The 15122-nt window shown below is 53.5% G+C and overlaps 1 protein-coding gene across 3 annotated transcripts; it reads right to left on the reverse strand.

Annotated features, from left to right (window-relative positions):
- Positions 1-283: 283 nt before the first annotated feature.
- On the reverse strand, positions 284-14608 carry CASP9 (caspase 9). Of its 3 annotated transcripts, none has more exons than XM_032863477.1 (9): positions 14416-14608; positions 12152-12545; positions 9386-9420; positions 8316-8492; positions 7785-7874; positions 6440-6587; positions 3148-3327; positions 2407-2516; positions 670-836 (listed from the first exon to the last, which is right to left on the reverse strand). In XM_032863477.1, the coding sequence occupies exons 1-9, from the start codon at positions 14545-14547 to the stop codon at positions 747-749; spliced, it is 1356 nt and encodes a 451-aa protein (XP_032719368.1). In that variant the 5' UTR covers positions 14548-14608; the 3' UTR covers positions 670-746. The 3 variants fall into 3 exon arrangements, with proteins under 3 accessions (XP_032719369.1, XP_032719368.1, XP_032719367.1); XM_032863476.1 differs by having other exon boundaries at positions 9386-9417; positions 12149-12545; XM_032863478.1 differs by lacking the exons at positions 6440-6587; positions 7785-7874 and having other exon boundaries at positions 284-836; positions 9386-9417; positions 12149-12545.
- Between the last annotated feature and the right edge of the window lie 514 nt (positions 14609-15122).

The raw sequence follows: 15122 nt of genomic DNA on the forward strand, positions 1-15122 counted from the left end.
AAAATGAGGGGGGAAATAGGCAAAAAAAAAAAAAAGCTATCCATATTCACTTAAAAATTTTTTTTAAGAATACTGGAACATAAGAAAAATTGGTAACTTAGAACTTCATTTAGGATTCGCAGACTCCAGCTGTCCAGACTCCAGTAGCCCCAAACTTGCTGATCTAAGAGAGATGCTGGTTTGTTTGTAGCCAAAATTTCCTACAGATCAGTGGTTCTCAAGCGGGGTCCCACCAAGGGACACCGGGCAATGTCTGAAGACATTTTTGGTTGTTGCTACTCAGGAAGAGGCGTACAGGCGTCTGCGGGCAGATACCAGGGACACCACTAAACTCCCTCCAGCACCCAGGATGGCCCCCCAACAGAGGATTATCTGGCCCCAAATGTCAATAGTACTGAGGCTGAGATGCCGTCCTCTAGTGACGACAGCGGAGTGACAGGCCCCAGCCACTGGTTGGAGAAAGGGCAGCTGAGAAGAGCCCTGTGGTGTCCTTGGCCATCTTCCGCTCCTCTTCCTCTGTATCCCGTCATTTGTCTCCAATGTGGAAGCTGCTAAGAGCCTGTTGGCCACCAGTGAGGAAAGAGTAGACCCACAACAGGCCACAAACCCCTTTAAAGAATGACAACCGTGGCTGTAGGATAGATGGGGCCTCGGCTGCCGTGGGCCCAGGCCACTTCCTCTGTGGGCAGGAAGGTTTTGGGGAGAACAGTAAAGCAAGGTGAGTAGGGGAGGGGCCCTGGCCCTCATCACACTTTAAAAAAGAGTTTTTTCCGGAGGAAATTGAAACAACCGGGAATCTGTTTGTAAAACCCTTTCTGCGAAACAGCATTAGCGACCTGTGAAAACATGAGCACGGGGAGGTCTGTGAGCGCTCTCGATGGAAGTAACATGGCCCATGGGTGGGAATGGCCACTGACCCAGCCCCGTCTTAGTGCCAGCTTGTACTCTGTGTCTAGTCTGTTTCTGTCTGTTGGTTTTATCTTTTAGATTCTATACACGAGTGAAACTATACTGTTTGTCTTTCTCTAACTTATTTCACGTTGGGGGTCTAATACCCTCTAGCTCCATCCATGCTGTCACAAATGGAGAGCGCGCGTCCTTTTTTACGGCTGAGTAATATTCTGTTGTGTATCTATACCTCGTCTTCTTTATCCACACATCTGTGGATGGACGCTTGGGCTGCTTCCGTATCTTGGCTGTTGTAAACGATGCTCCAGGGCCGGGCAGTGGGGGGATGGGCAAAATAGGCGAAGGGGATTAAGAGGTAGAAACTTCCGGGCATGAAAAGTACAGCATAGAGAATATGTCGATAATATTGTAATAACCTTGTATGATGACAGAGTGCGACTACACTTATCGTGGTACGCACAGCATGACGTACAGAATGGCCAGCTCCTGTGTTGTGTGCCTGAAACTCACAGAACATCGCTACGTGTGTCAACAACACTTCAATAAATACATACGTCCATACATAAAAGCTTTAGAACTACTTAAAAAACCTGCAGTCTCCTCAAGTTGGGAGGGAGGGTGTTTAAAGAAAAATATCTCTACTGTAAGTTTAGAAAACTCAAAATTCAAAATTTCAAACTTCAAAAATTCACATAGTTCCAATCAGATCGAGGGGTTCGCTTAAGGACGAGTTGAGAGAAGGGATCAGGCCCCAAGGGACTCCCAGCCTGACCCCACACGGCCCCCCACTGCCTCTGAGGTCACTGGCCCAGAGCCACGGCACACGGGGCCCCCTCAAGTCCTTCACTTGCTTTTCCTTTGTCCTTGGCTCTGCTCTGCAAAGCACAGAGCCACAGCCTCCCCAGGAGGAAGGCATGGCCCCAGCCCTTCTAGAACCTTCTCATGACACAAAACAGCTGAGCAAGTGGGAGAGGCCCACGTGAGCTCTGAGACCTGTGGAGGAGGCAGCTGTTCTGAGGATTCCATGGAGGGAGGCTGGGGACCCATCAGGCCATGCTTCTGCTCTCTCACCGGGCCCCCTGCCCTGAGAAGGGCATATACTGAGGAAATCATAATTCTCAAGCGTCAAGCCTGAAAGAGTACACGGTGTGGCGAAGGGTGCAGGCCCCATGACCGCCTTCAGGAACGCCATGCTCTGGCCACTGCGCCATCCTGCCCTGCCCTGAGGACTGGCCCTGCCAGCGGGGATCCCAGCGTCAGCCTGGGACCTCAGAGGAGCCAGGAAGGCAGCCCTCTGAACGGGCCAATGTCACCATAACAGTAACACCTTGCAATTCAGAGAAGCAGAAGCACCAACTCTCCCGGCAAGCCAAGGTGCACGAGGATCCTCTGGTGTGGGCCCGGGGCCCTGCTGGACCCTCCCGCCTTCCCCCGAGGACGATGCACGCCCCTCCCAGCAGCCTTCCCTCTCCTCCCCCAGAGGGAGGCCACACTCACCCTGAGCAGGAGGGTCTGCAAATCTTCAGAGTGAGCCCACTGCTCAAAAACACCATCCAAGGTCTCCACGTACCAGGAGCCACTCTTGGTATCCCTCCAGGAAACAAAGCCTGCAGAAGCAGACAGGATGAGCTTTACTAGGGAGCCCTACCCCCCCACCATGTGCAGGCTGGTGCTGCCTCTGGACTTAGGCCCATTCACACGGCCCGCAGGAGCGGCCCACATCTCTGCCCACTATCCCGGACAGGACCTAATCTCACCCTCACCGCCACCTTGGGACTCCGGTCATGATTCCTGCTTTCCCAGTAACAAGGCTCTGAGAAGTCACATGACTCACCCAAGGGCTGAGAAAGGAAGGAGACTAACGTGTTCACACCTGCTACGTGCCAGTCAGCATTCTCAGCGAGGCACTACCCACCTCGAGAATCCCCAGGATGCCCGTTGAAGTGCAACTGCTATTCCCATTTTAAAGATGAGAAGACCGAGACAGGACCAAGACAAGAGAGAGGCAAGTGAGGTCTACAAATCCAAGAGCAGGTCCGCCCTTAAATTCTGCCTCCTCAGTGCCTTGCCTGCATCCACCGAGCTGAGGCTCAGAGAGGCCAAGGAACTTGCTTAGGGTCCCTCAGCAAGAGGGAGAGCCAAGACTCACACCCACGTCTTTCCTTCACAGCACAGCTGCTTCGAGGGCAGAGCAGGGGACCCGCCAGCTGGAAGGAGGTGCTCTCCTGACGCACTCACCTGGGAAGGTGGAGTAGGACACAAAGATGTCACTGGGTGTGGGTAAACTAGATACGGCATCCGGCTGGTCAAAGGGGCCCGGGCCTTCCTGGAATGGGACAGCGTCTGACTCGGGGTCACTGCCTGGGGTCCTGTCTTCGGGGGAAGCAGAGGCCACCTCAAACCCATGGTCTTTCTGCTCTGCAGGAACCAAAGACAGACACACCACTTATCACTGACACCCACAGGCCAAAGCTCCTGCTCCTCGCTTCCTGGTGACATCCGGCCTGGCCCAGCCTAAGACCACCGGATTCCCTCTGCAGCCAGGGTTCCAGGGCTGAGCAAACCTCAGCAAGAAACAAAAACAGAAGCTTTGCCTTTCTTTTAATTTGGGGGGGGGTGCGGGTGGCGAGCAGGGGAGGGGCAGAGGGAACTGGAGGGAATCTCAAGCAGACTCCTTACTGAGCATGGAGCCCGATGCAGGGCTCGATCTCACGACCCTGAGATCATGGCCTGAGCCAAAATCAAGAGTTGGATCTTAACTGACTGAGCCACCAGGTGTCCCCCAACCTTTACTTTTTACTATGACAAAAGTTGTATACATTCATTAGGAAAAATGGGGGGGGGGTGCAGCAACTTTTTTAAAAAGCTTTAAAAACAAGTTACAAGAGTTACACCCAAGAGAACTGAAAACGGTGTTCCCACAAACCCTTGCACAGCAACCGCATTATTCCCTCACTTCCCCGTAAGAGGAAACACACAGCAGGCGCCTGGGTGGCTCAGTGGGTTAAAGCCTCTGCCTTCGGCTCAGGTCATCTCAGGGTCCTGGGTGCGAGCCCCACGTGGGGCTCTCTGCTGCTCAGCAGGGAGCCTGCTTCCCCCTCTCTCTCTGCCTGCCTCTCTGCCAACTTGTGATCTCTGTCAAATAAATAAATAAAATCTTTAAAAAAAAAAGAAAGAAAGAAAAAAAAAAAATCCACAACCTGCAGCACACTGCTCCCTTCTGCCTTCTCAGCATGAGCCCTGGAAGTCTGAAGAGGGGCGACCCCAAAGTAAACAGCTCGGCCCGGCAGAGGCCGCTTGGCTCCAGCCAAGTGCATGGGGCCGGGTCACGCTATATCACGCTACCCCCTCCCGACAGGCCACACCAGCGCTACCAGCTTCGAGGCGCGTGTCTCTGCCTTGGGGCGTGTGCCACCTCTGATGGAAGGGGCGCGGGACTTGTCCAAAAATTTTAAAACTCTGAAATTGTAACAACAGTGTATTTTGCAAAAGCAACCCAAGATTCACCAAAATCCAGGGCAGATGTTCAAATGCCTGTAAACAAGGAGACACCCCGATTGTGTCCCCAGATTGTGGGCAGGTCAGCATTTCTGTTCTCGGTCTTCCTACCACCCCCATGTGGCCACCGCGTTGCACACAAGATCCACTGCCACCTGGGGCCGAGCCGGGATCGCAGTTCCAAAGGCAGCCTCACAATCACGCATTCCAGCTCTGAAACCTTGCTGTTTCCACGGAGTTGGGTTTTCTTTTCTTTTTTTTTTTTTTTTGGGGGGGGGGGGGAGGTTTGTTTTTAGTGAAGGGAATCAATATTATTTAAAATTTTGCTCAAAATTTTGCTATTTCAAAATCAAATAATCAGGATCCACAGAAGATGCAACCATGCTGTGGGCTTTGTGCCAGGCTGGGGGGACCCAGCTGAGGGGCAGACAGGCCTGGTCCTGCCCCCAGGAGAGCTGACCGGGGGCAAGGCCATCTCAGTACAAGGACAAAGTGCTGTGAGGGCAGAACAGAGGCTGCAGACCTCGCGGGCCAGCTAAGGAGTCCGGAGAGTGACCGTGCTGCTGAGAGGGGACAATGAGGACGCAACAAGCCAGGAGACCAGCTACTTGTGACCTTCCCAGCAAGCTGTGTCCCAGCTCAACCTTGTCCATGGTTTCCTTGCCCACCTCACCTTTCCCTCTCTTCGCACAAGAAGGAAGAACCATTTGCTTCAGAGTAAGAACAACGGCTGACTACTTTGGGATCATAATAAAAATGATGAGTGGGAGCGGATTTCTACAACCCCAAGAGCAGCAGCCTTTCCACCTTCCTCTTACCATAACTCTGAGGTAACTGTTCTGGGGATGGGGGGCAGGGGGCTCCTAGGCGACACAGGGTCCTCTGGGGCCAGGGGGACGGGGAGAGTCCAGGTCTGCAGCTACAAGAATGAACCAGGCACCGTGTTAAGTGCTGTAATACGCAAGATATTTCATAGCGACGCTAGGAGGTTCTGTTCTTATCTCCACTTGCCAAGGCTTCTAGAGATAAACCAGCCCATGTTTGTGTAGGAAGCAAGGAACCACCAAGATGGAACCTGGCATTCCCAGTCACTCATGGTCAACTTACGAGCATGGGTCACAACCGTGACCTGATGCAATTCCAGTCAAATTACAAATTCCAGGGGGCAGAGACCCTGTCTATCCTGTATCCCCAGCACCTAACACACAGCCAGGTATCACAGCTCACAATAATTTTTACTCAATAAACACTTATCAGATGTCATGTGACCAGAGCCTGCTCTCCTAGACAACCCACGGCCCCTCACCTGACCCCACCAACATGGAACAATATGGGACAGATGAACACATCCAGAATATGCTGCTGGGGCGCCTGGGGGCTCAGCGAGCTAAGCAAGCATTCATCTCTAGGTTTCAGCTCAGGTTGTGCTCTCAGGGCCCTAGGATAGAGCCCCACGTCCAGCTCCCCACTCAGCAGGGAGTTTGCTTGTCTCCCTCTCCCTCCGCCCCTCCCGACCCCCTGCTCATGTGCTCTCTTTCTAAAAAAAAAAAAAAAAAAAGATATATATATATTTACATATGTTCGTATATATGTGTATATATGTTTGTGTATATATATACACATATGTGGATATATACACATATGTGTGTATATATATGTATATATGTATATGTGTATATATATATATACATAATATTACTGAAATCTCCAATACCTGGGCCCTTGGGAATTCTAGTAATTTGGCTCTGGCCTCCCTTTCTCTGGGACAGTAGAAAGAGGGTCTAGTTGAGGCAGGTTGAAGGAATGATAAGAAAAATGAAAGAGGAGCCCCAGAGGCTCTAACCTCCACAGGCCAGACAAAGCTGAGGCCTACTTGAGACAAAGGCAGGTGCAGCCGTTCGGGCAAAGGGGCCATGTCTGGGACCCTCTGACTGCCCGGACAGACCCCTTGGGCATCAGGAGGGGCTGGAGAGGAGGCGGGGACGGCTCCTCCCACTGGAGTCATCGGCAGGGAGACTGAGGACCTGCTTACCCCCACCGCAGGCCTGGATGAAGAAGAGCTTGGGCTTCCCTCCCAAGCTGGGGCAGCCGGCTCCATTGAAGATGTTCACAATTCTCTCGATGGCCACAGGACATCCGTCCGTGCCATAAACAGCCCCCGGGAACTGGCGGTGGCTGGCCTAGGAGACCAAGAATCCTGGTTACAAAACCAAAAAGCCGGGGTAAGAATCCAACACACTCTCCAGTGGCTTTGTGGGGCCAAGCGTTTAGAAGGTCCCAGCCAGGGGCACAAGCCTGACTCAGACAGAGTTTGGTTCTGGATGGGTCCAGCCAGTCTACATTCCGGAGGTCTCAGACTCACGTGCCTAAAACCGCCTAACTGGAGAGTGCAGCCCGCTTCTTCTAGATCGGTGGTTCTCAAACTGTGGTCCCTGGACCAGTGGCATCAGCATCACCCGGGAACCCATAAGGCTTCCTGAGTCCTGGGCTCCCCCAGACCAGGCTCAAAACGTTGGTGGTGGGGACCAGCAACATGGTCTTTCAGGAGGCTCTGATGCAGCTAAGCATTGAGAACCACTGTTCTGTTCTTCTCAGACTTTCTGCATGTGGGGCCCTGTCAAAGTGCAGGCTCTCCATGAAGAGGTCTGGGGCAAGGCCTGAGAGTCTGATTTCTCATGAGTTCCTGGTGAAGACCATGCTGTTGGTCTGGGGGTCACACCACGAATGAAAAGGGGGCACTCCCTGCCCAGCTACAGGCCGGAGTTTCGCTCTGTGAGGATGTGGCCTAGTAACACCAGACCACTGTGGTTTTCCAAGAGAGGCGGGAAAACCCTGATTTCTATGACAAAGTTCCCAATTTTGAAAACACTATGCAACCCCCTGCGGGACTACAGGCCTCCTTTCTGATCTGTCCAACCCTCACATGAAAAGATGAGTGAGGGACCTGAGGCCCAGGCACGGAGAGAGGCTGGGCCACAATGACCTAGCACATTAATGGCCAAGCCCTGAGTGGATCCAGCGTCCTGACACCCAGCAAAGGACCTGGGACCACAGCGAGCAGGACGGAGGGAGGAGCTGGGAGCTCCTGTGTGCTATGCCCGGCTCTGAACGAAATCCAGGGTGGGAGCTCTGGTGAGCAGAACCTCCTTCCCTCTCTCTCCCAGATGGCTTCTCCCAGGAACACGGCACCCTCCCAGAGGAGATTCCAACTCCTCAGAGGGCCAGATGGCTCCCAGGAAACCAACAGGGGAAAGACAGGGCCCCATGGCTCTTCCCACAAAGCCAGGACCCAGGAAAGACCGGGGCTCTGTCATGGCCTCTCAGCTCAGCCTCCCTCTCAGCTCGGAGGCCGCTGCCCAAGGAGCCAGCACCTCTACCTGACAGCCGTGGGAGAGGACGACCACCACGCAGCAGTCCAGGGCGCTGTGGTCCCGCCGCGCCAGCTCCACCAAAGCCTGGACCATTTGCTACGAGAGAAGGTGGCAGATAAGGCAGAGCATGGACGGATCGGGTCCCCACGCCAGGCCCACCTGGGCAGAGCACGTCCCCTGCTCCCGCGGCCAACACTGCCGTAAGGACTGCCCCGACAGTCACAAGAGCCACCGTTCCTGGCGACAAGGTGCTGGGCTCGGGCATGGTTCATTCACTCCTCACAGTGACCCGAGGAGGGGATCCCCTTCCTGCTGTCTGGATGAGGAAGCTAAAGTCCAGAGACACAGGGGTGGACCCGTCTTCAACCAGGTCGCCCGGAGGCTGCGACCCGACCTGGGACGCCCCCGGAGCCACGCTGGCTCTGCTGGTGCTCCAGTCTTCAGGGCTCATCTCAGGGAGTCGCTGGGCTTCGTCAGGTGGGTCGCGGGACCCTGCCCCACCCCGCCCCCACCTCTCCCCGTGGACCTCAACCCTACCTTGGCCGTCAGGTCGCACTTCACCTCCACCATGAAATGCAGCAAGTGGAAGCGTTGACACAGCTTCTCACAGTCGATGTTGGAGCCGGTGCGGGCCGTAAGCCTCGACTCGAGGCAGAAGTTCACGTTGTTGATGATCAGGCAGTGGCCGCAGGGGTCTGCGTTCAGGGCGTAGGCCTGCCCAAGCACAAGGACCAGTGTCAGCAGGGCGCTCGCTGGCCCCCCTCAGGAGAAAAGGCGAGCCCCTGGTTTTTATGCATGCAGCTGGCAGTCTGGAGAGAGGGGAGAGAAGAGGGGTCTGCCCGCCCTCTGACAGGGGAGCAGCGTCTACACCTGGCATTCTGGGGCAAAAGCACACAGACTGCAACCCATACGGGCGTGAGCATGTGCAGGAGGGCACACAGAGAGCGAACCTGGGAGAGAAGACCAGTTCCCACAGTGGCCCTCAGCTTAGAAATCCAACACCCAGAGGCATTTGCCCTAAAAGGACTGGACAGACTGTCCATCCAGGGGAGCCCCCGAGAACCGTGTGGGTGGCTCCTGCAGCAGACAGACCCGTGGCCCGGCCCACCCTCAGGACGGCTACCACTTCCCAGCCAGGCTCCCCAGGTCCCCAGGAATCCTCCCTCACAGTAGCCCGTCCTTTTTGTCACAGTTTAACACCATTTAGACTGAGATTATTTCTTTGTGTACGTGGCCTCTGCTAGGCTGATGGTCTAGCACAAGGACTAGAAACACAAGGGGTCCACTCCCAGGATCGCAGCATGGAGCCCAGGACCGGCACGCAGGACTCACACAACAAGTGCTATGAGTGAGAGTGACTCGGTCCCATAGCCGATTCTGACAGCTGCCTCACGTAAGGTCTGAGCCCCCGACTTCACAGTCAAGGGAAGAGCAGGGAGGCTTGGACAGTCGGCTCCGGGAAGAGCTGTAGAGGGCCTGGGACCCTCCCGCCAGCTGGGCTCGGTTCCCTGGGCTTCTGGGACAGCTGCAGAGGGAAGGACCTGGGATGTGTAGAGCAGAAGAGCCCAAAGCCAAGGCAGCTGACCCCAGGTCACAAGAAGACTCACCAAATCAGCATTTTGCTTGGAAATCTCCTGAGTGCCTGGAGAGAGAGAGAAGACATGAATGGCTGGCCCAACAGGGGCGCCATTGAGTATAAAAGAGCAAGAATTTGGGGAACATCAGGCAGTGCTAGTGGGAGACCAGGGGCACGGCCACCTTGCAGAACAGCTCAGAAGTCTCCAGTGAGGTTGAACACACACCTACCCTCTGACCAGCAATTCCATTCCCAGGTACAGACACAAGAGAAATGAGTGCGTGAGCAGAAAACAACTGGGCTGTGGATGATCGCCGAAGCCTCATTCCTTTTTTTCCTTAAAGATTCTATTTATTTAGTGGAGAGAAAGAGGGCACGCGTGCACAGTGGGGAGGAGGAACAGTGGAAGAGGGAAAGGGAGGAGCAGACTCCCCGCCGAGTGCAGAGCCCAACGCAGGGCTCGATCCCAGAACCCCAAGATCATTACCGAAGCTGAAGTAAGATGCTTAACCGACGGAGCCACCCAGGCAACCCCACTGAAGCATTACTTTTTTTTTTTTTTTAAGATTTTATTTATTTGACAGAGAGAGAGAGAGAGATCACAAGTAGGCAGAGAGGCAAGCAGAGGGAGAGGGAGACGCAGGCTCCCCACTGAGCAGAGAGCCCAATGCAAGATTCGATCCCAGGACTCTGGGATCATGACCTGAGCCGAAGGCAGATGTTTGATGTTTAACTAACTGAGCCACCCAGGCGCCCCTAAAGCCTTATAGTCTTAATGCCCAGAACTAGAAACAATCCAAATGTTCCTCAATGAGTTGATGGATAGACAATTTAGGAAAAAAGCCATACACGGGAATGCTCCACAGCCTGAAAAGGAACAAGGTACAGACACATACGACGCTGTGTTGTTATGCCAAGGAAAGGAGCCAGAAGAGTATACATGACGTGATTCCACTCACATGAAATTCTAAAACAGAAAGGCATAAGGGAAGCTCTAGGAGAGTGGACACTTCCTTCTGTAGAACCCGTGGAGCCCAGCACCCAGAAAGTCCTCAGCAAGTATTTGCAGAATGAGTAAAGGTGATCATTTTTCCTTCAGTGTCAAATGAGTTTTCATTTTGATTAGCAAGAAGAGCACTGACCACCAGCCTGTAAGGTAGTAGGATTTTTCTTCTTAAACAAAGAGAACTTGGTGGCTATCTCTGAGCTGCCGTGCAAGGTGAGCGGTACTGGAGCCTATTCTCGTGATCCCACAGTTGTGCCATTCATTGCTCACAGAGGGCTGGGACCCCTCGCTGGGAACTATTCTCTCAAGAGTTTTAAAGCCATGCCAGAAAAGCATTCATGTCCATTTTTTAACTGGAAGTGGTTTTACCTGCCTAAAGAATCCTATAGTTCACAGCCTTAAATCTGAATCTATCACTCATTTTCAAAATACTGCGGCACCCCGACAATATAACTAGTATCCACAACTGAGGAATTCTTTCATTCCCCAAATTAGTAGTATCGATCCATAAAGTGAGAGAGGGACATCATCAAAATGGCACAAATAAGAGTTTCCTACTGTCTTCCCCAACAATGAACACCAATTTTGACCATCACCCACAAGTAAGACTGCCTTTGTGGAAGTCCAGGAATCAAGCAGAGATGTTCCAAAACACCGCTGGTACAAAATAATCCAAGATTGGATGCAATGAAGAAGCCAGTCAGTAAGGACTCCTTCAAATGACTCCTCCTTCAAATGCAAAGCCAGGGGCGCCTGGCTGGCTCAGTGGGTTAAGCCGCTGCCTTCGGCTCAGGTCATGATCCCAGGGTCCTGGGATCGAGCCCCGCATCGGGCTCTCTGCACAGCAGGGAGCCTGCTTCCCTTCCTCTCTCTGCCTGCCTCTCTGCCTACTTCTCTGCCTACTTGTGATCTCTGCCTGTCAAATAAATAAATAAAATCTTTAAAAAAAAAAAAATGCAAAGCCAACACATGACTTCAAGAAACATGAGAAATCAAGGAAATAGGACACCACCAAAGGAGTACAATAATTTTCCAGAAACTGACCCCTGAGAATAGAAACCTGCAATGTGCCTGACAAAGAATTCAAAATCACGGTCTCAAGGAAGCTCACTAAGCTACAAGAGTACACACAAAGACAATTCAACATCATCAGGAAAATAACACATGAACAAAAGAGATAGAAATCATAAAAAAGAACCAAACAGAAATTCTAGAGCTGAAGGATGCCATGAATCAAATTAAAAATGCAACAGAGCATCAATATCAGACTCGATCCTGCAGAAGAAAGAATCTGCGAAGTAGAAAACAAGTCTTTTGAAATTATCGGCAGAGAACAAAGAAGATGAAGAAAGCCTACATGAACTATGGGTTAAAAGAAAGCCTACATGAACTATGGGTTATCTTGAAAAGAAACATCTGGGGCGCCTGGGTGGCTTAGTGGGTTAAGGCCTCTGCCTTCGGCTCAGGTCATGATCTCAGGGTCCTGGGATCGAGCCCCACGCTGGGCTCTCTGCTAAGAAGGGAGCCTGCTTCCTCCTCTCTCTCTCTCTGCCTGCCTCTCTGCCTATTTGTGATCTCTGTCAAATAAATAAATAAAATCTTTAAAAAAAAGAAAAGAAACATCTATGCATTATTGGGGTCCCAGAAGAAGGAAGAGAGGGAGAAAGGGGCAGCAAGCTTATTTAGGAAAATAATGGCTGAGAACTTCCCACACCTGGGGAGAGATCTGGATATCCAAGGTCACTAACCTCAAAGGTCCAACTACCCACTAACCACTCTCTTGGTACTCACAGGCATCACTGAATCGTCCAGAACCACTGTCCACTGGCCTGGGCATCTCTGGTCTGAGAACTTCTGGCCTGAGCTTGGCTGGCCAGAGCTGCTGAGGCCCCAGCACCACTGGAGCAAGTTTTCCAGGAGTCAGCTTTGACGGACCTTGCTTCCCTCTGAGATCCTCTGGTGTGAGGCCCATTGCTCCAACCACCACAGGCATGGGGTTCCGGGGTCTGACAGCCTCTGGATTCTGCTTTTCCGCTTGCCGACGCGCTCTCAGGACTGAAGCCAGTTGGTTCTGGTCTGTGTCCTCTAAGCAGGAGATGAACAAAGGAAGGGCCTGACTCCCTCGGGTCTCTAGATCTATGACGAGCTGCCTGGCCTGATCGCTCCGAGACCCTGAGCCTGCATGCTGTTTGGAAAGAAAGACATGGCACTATTATCCACACAATGTCCTGTGACTCTCACTTTGTCCCCCCATTTCCCATCTAGCATAGGTCTAAACAATTGGGCACGTGTGCAAAACTTCTGCGTGCAATTACACTGAGTGTGTGCCACCTGCCAGCCTTTGCTCATCTATTCATTCAGTATTTTGGAGGCATCTCTGATGAGCCCAACACTGTGCTAAGTGCTGAAAATACAGCAGTGGACAGTATCAGTCCTCAAGACGCTGACATCTAGCGGGGGCTGCAAACACACAAATCAACAGTGACACAGCAAAGAGAGAAGTGTCAGGTGGGAAAGCTCGTGAGCCTAGGAGGGTCCAGAGGAATCCAACTCAGACTTGGGAAGCCAGGGAGGCCTCCAGCATGGGATGTAAAGCTTTGCTGAGACCCCAGAGAACATTAGGAAGTGAAGAGTGAATTCAGAGAAATGAGAAATGTAAGCTGGAATGGGAGACAGTGGTGCGGGGTGAGGCCTTTGTGTGCGCACGCCAAGAAAGCTGTGAGGAGCCACTGGTGGCTCAGTGGGCTGAGCCTCTGCCTTCGGCTCAGGTCATGATCTCAGGGTCCTGGGTCGAGGCCCGCATCAGGTTCTCTGCTCAGCAGGGAGTCTGCTTCCCTCTCTCTCTGCCTGACTCTCTGCCTACTTGTGATTTCTCTCTCCGTCAAATAAATAAAATCTTTTAAAAATAAATAAATAAAATAAAAATCTGAATTTGTCGCTAACATTTAAAATCAGGGAATTTAACATCAAAATCAGGATTTTCAGCTTCTCTTTAAAAACCTGGCCACACAGGGCCAGCATTCTGGAATGACCATACTGAGGTGGAGCTGGGGGGCTGCCCACCGCAATGCCCACCCATTGGGCCTCTGTGGGCATTTGAATTTGTATCTGAAGGCACAGAGATGGCCTTCAACCATTTCCACTCTTTAGTACAGGCCACAGAGCAGATGCCCATAAGACTCCTTTTAATTTATTATTATTCACTGATAATTTTTCATATGACCCTTATCCTATTAAAGACTTCCTCACTAGGTCAGGTCAAGCTCCTGGATGATGATGGAGGAAACCGACACTCGGTCTGCAAGCAGCCCCCAGGGCAGGGGCCTCGGGAAAGCCACTCACATCTCCTGGTAGGAAATACCTCCTAGATTCCCCCTGCTTTTAAAGAGAACCTCGCATATTTATTTTCTCCATTCCCTGCATCAGGCCCCTCACCTCCAAAACCCCTTAGGAAACAAACTTAGCACAGGAGAGGCTGGCCAAAGTGGGCAGGGCGCAGGCAGCTAGGCCCTGGCTCTGCACCTGACCTTAGAGTTCCACATCCATTAGCTCATTTGGTTCGCACGCTACTACCGTTGTAACCCAGTTCAGAGTCCAGGAAACTAACGTTCAAAGACGATCAGTGACTTAGCCAGGGACCCAGGCAGGGTGACTCAACCCCTCCAGCTGGGTGCCCTGAACCTCCATGAAAAGCAACAACACAGGCCTCCTTCCCGGGCAGAAATACAGTGCTGCTGCAGCCAACAGGGCCTGCTGGCGGGGCGGGGCGGGGCGGGGCGGGGCGGGGCGGGGCATCACTCTCTCCAAGCCAGGAAAAGGCTTTTGGGATGGCACGGTTCCGCTGGACGAACCAGTGGGCTCAACGCCGCGAGGTAAAAGGGGGTTCCCACAGGATGATTCCCCAAAGGGAATGGGTACTGAGGGCACAGATCGGAAGGAAAGAGTGGGAGCTCGGCCTTAAAGTCATCCTGAGGCTTCAGCAACCCTCTCCGCGCGGCCCCCCTGACCCCAGCTGGGACGTGAAGTCTGCGCGCGGAGCGGGAAACTGGGCGCACCTGAATATCCTCGATCATGGCGGGCGTGAAGAGCTGGCGGGTCAGCAGAACGTCCCAGAGCGGGGCCACCTGCAGCTCGTTGACCAGCTGCACCCGGCACCGCCGCAGGATCTGCCGGTCCGCCTCGTCCATGGCAGCCAGACCGCGGGAACCTGGGCGGCCTCGGTCCGCTTCCGGGCCTCGGCCGCCGCGCCCCGCCCGCCGCCCAGGACCCGCCTTGGGACCGGCCCCCGCGTTGAGCCCCGCCCCCTCATCCCCCCTCGGCCCCGTGGGTCCCGCCCCCAGGCCCCGCCACCGCACCACCTCCCCCCCAGCGGCCCAGCCTCCGCGCCCCGCCCCCAGGACACATCCCCGTGCCGCCGCCCCGCCCCGAAGGCGTACCCTGCGTCTCTGCCCCGCCCCCAGAGCGCACCCCTAGTCCGCGCCGCCCACCCCCAGCCAGAAGGCACCAGCACTCAGCTTTTACAAAAACTCGGGAGGCGATCACACTGCTGGTAAGCGGGACACCCATACCTGGAGCCATGGTCTGTCCCGCCCCATTCAAGGCCTTCGCGGGTACGGTGTCCTCTAGCCCCCTCCCCACCTGTGATAAAACTAATTCTCCTGCCCCAGTCCCGTGCCCAGATGTCGTAGTTTACTGTTCCAAACTCGCCTGTCTCATCCAACCAAGGTCTTAAATTCCCCCTCTGCCCTCCGTCCCACCCTAG

The sequence above is a fragment of the Lontra canadensis genome, unplaced genomic scaffold (genome assembly GCF_010015895.1).
Source record: "Lontra canadensis isolate GAN:19392208 unplaced genomic scaffold, GSC_riverotter_1.0 scaffold25, whole genome shotgun sequence".
Lineage (NCBI taxonomy): Eukaryota > Metazoa > Chordata > Mammalia > Carnivora > Mustelidae > Lontra > Lontra canadensis.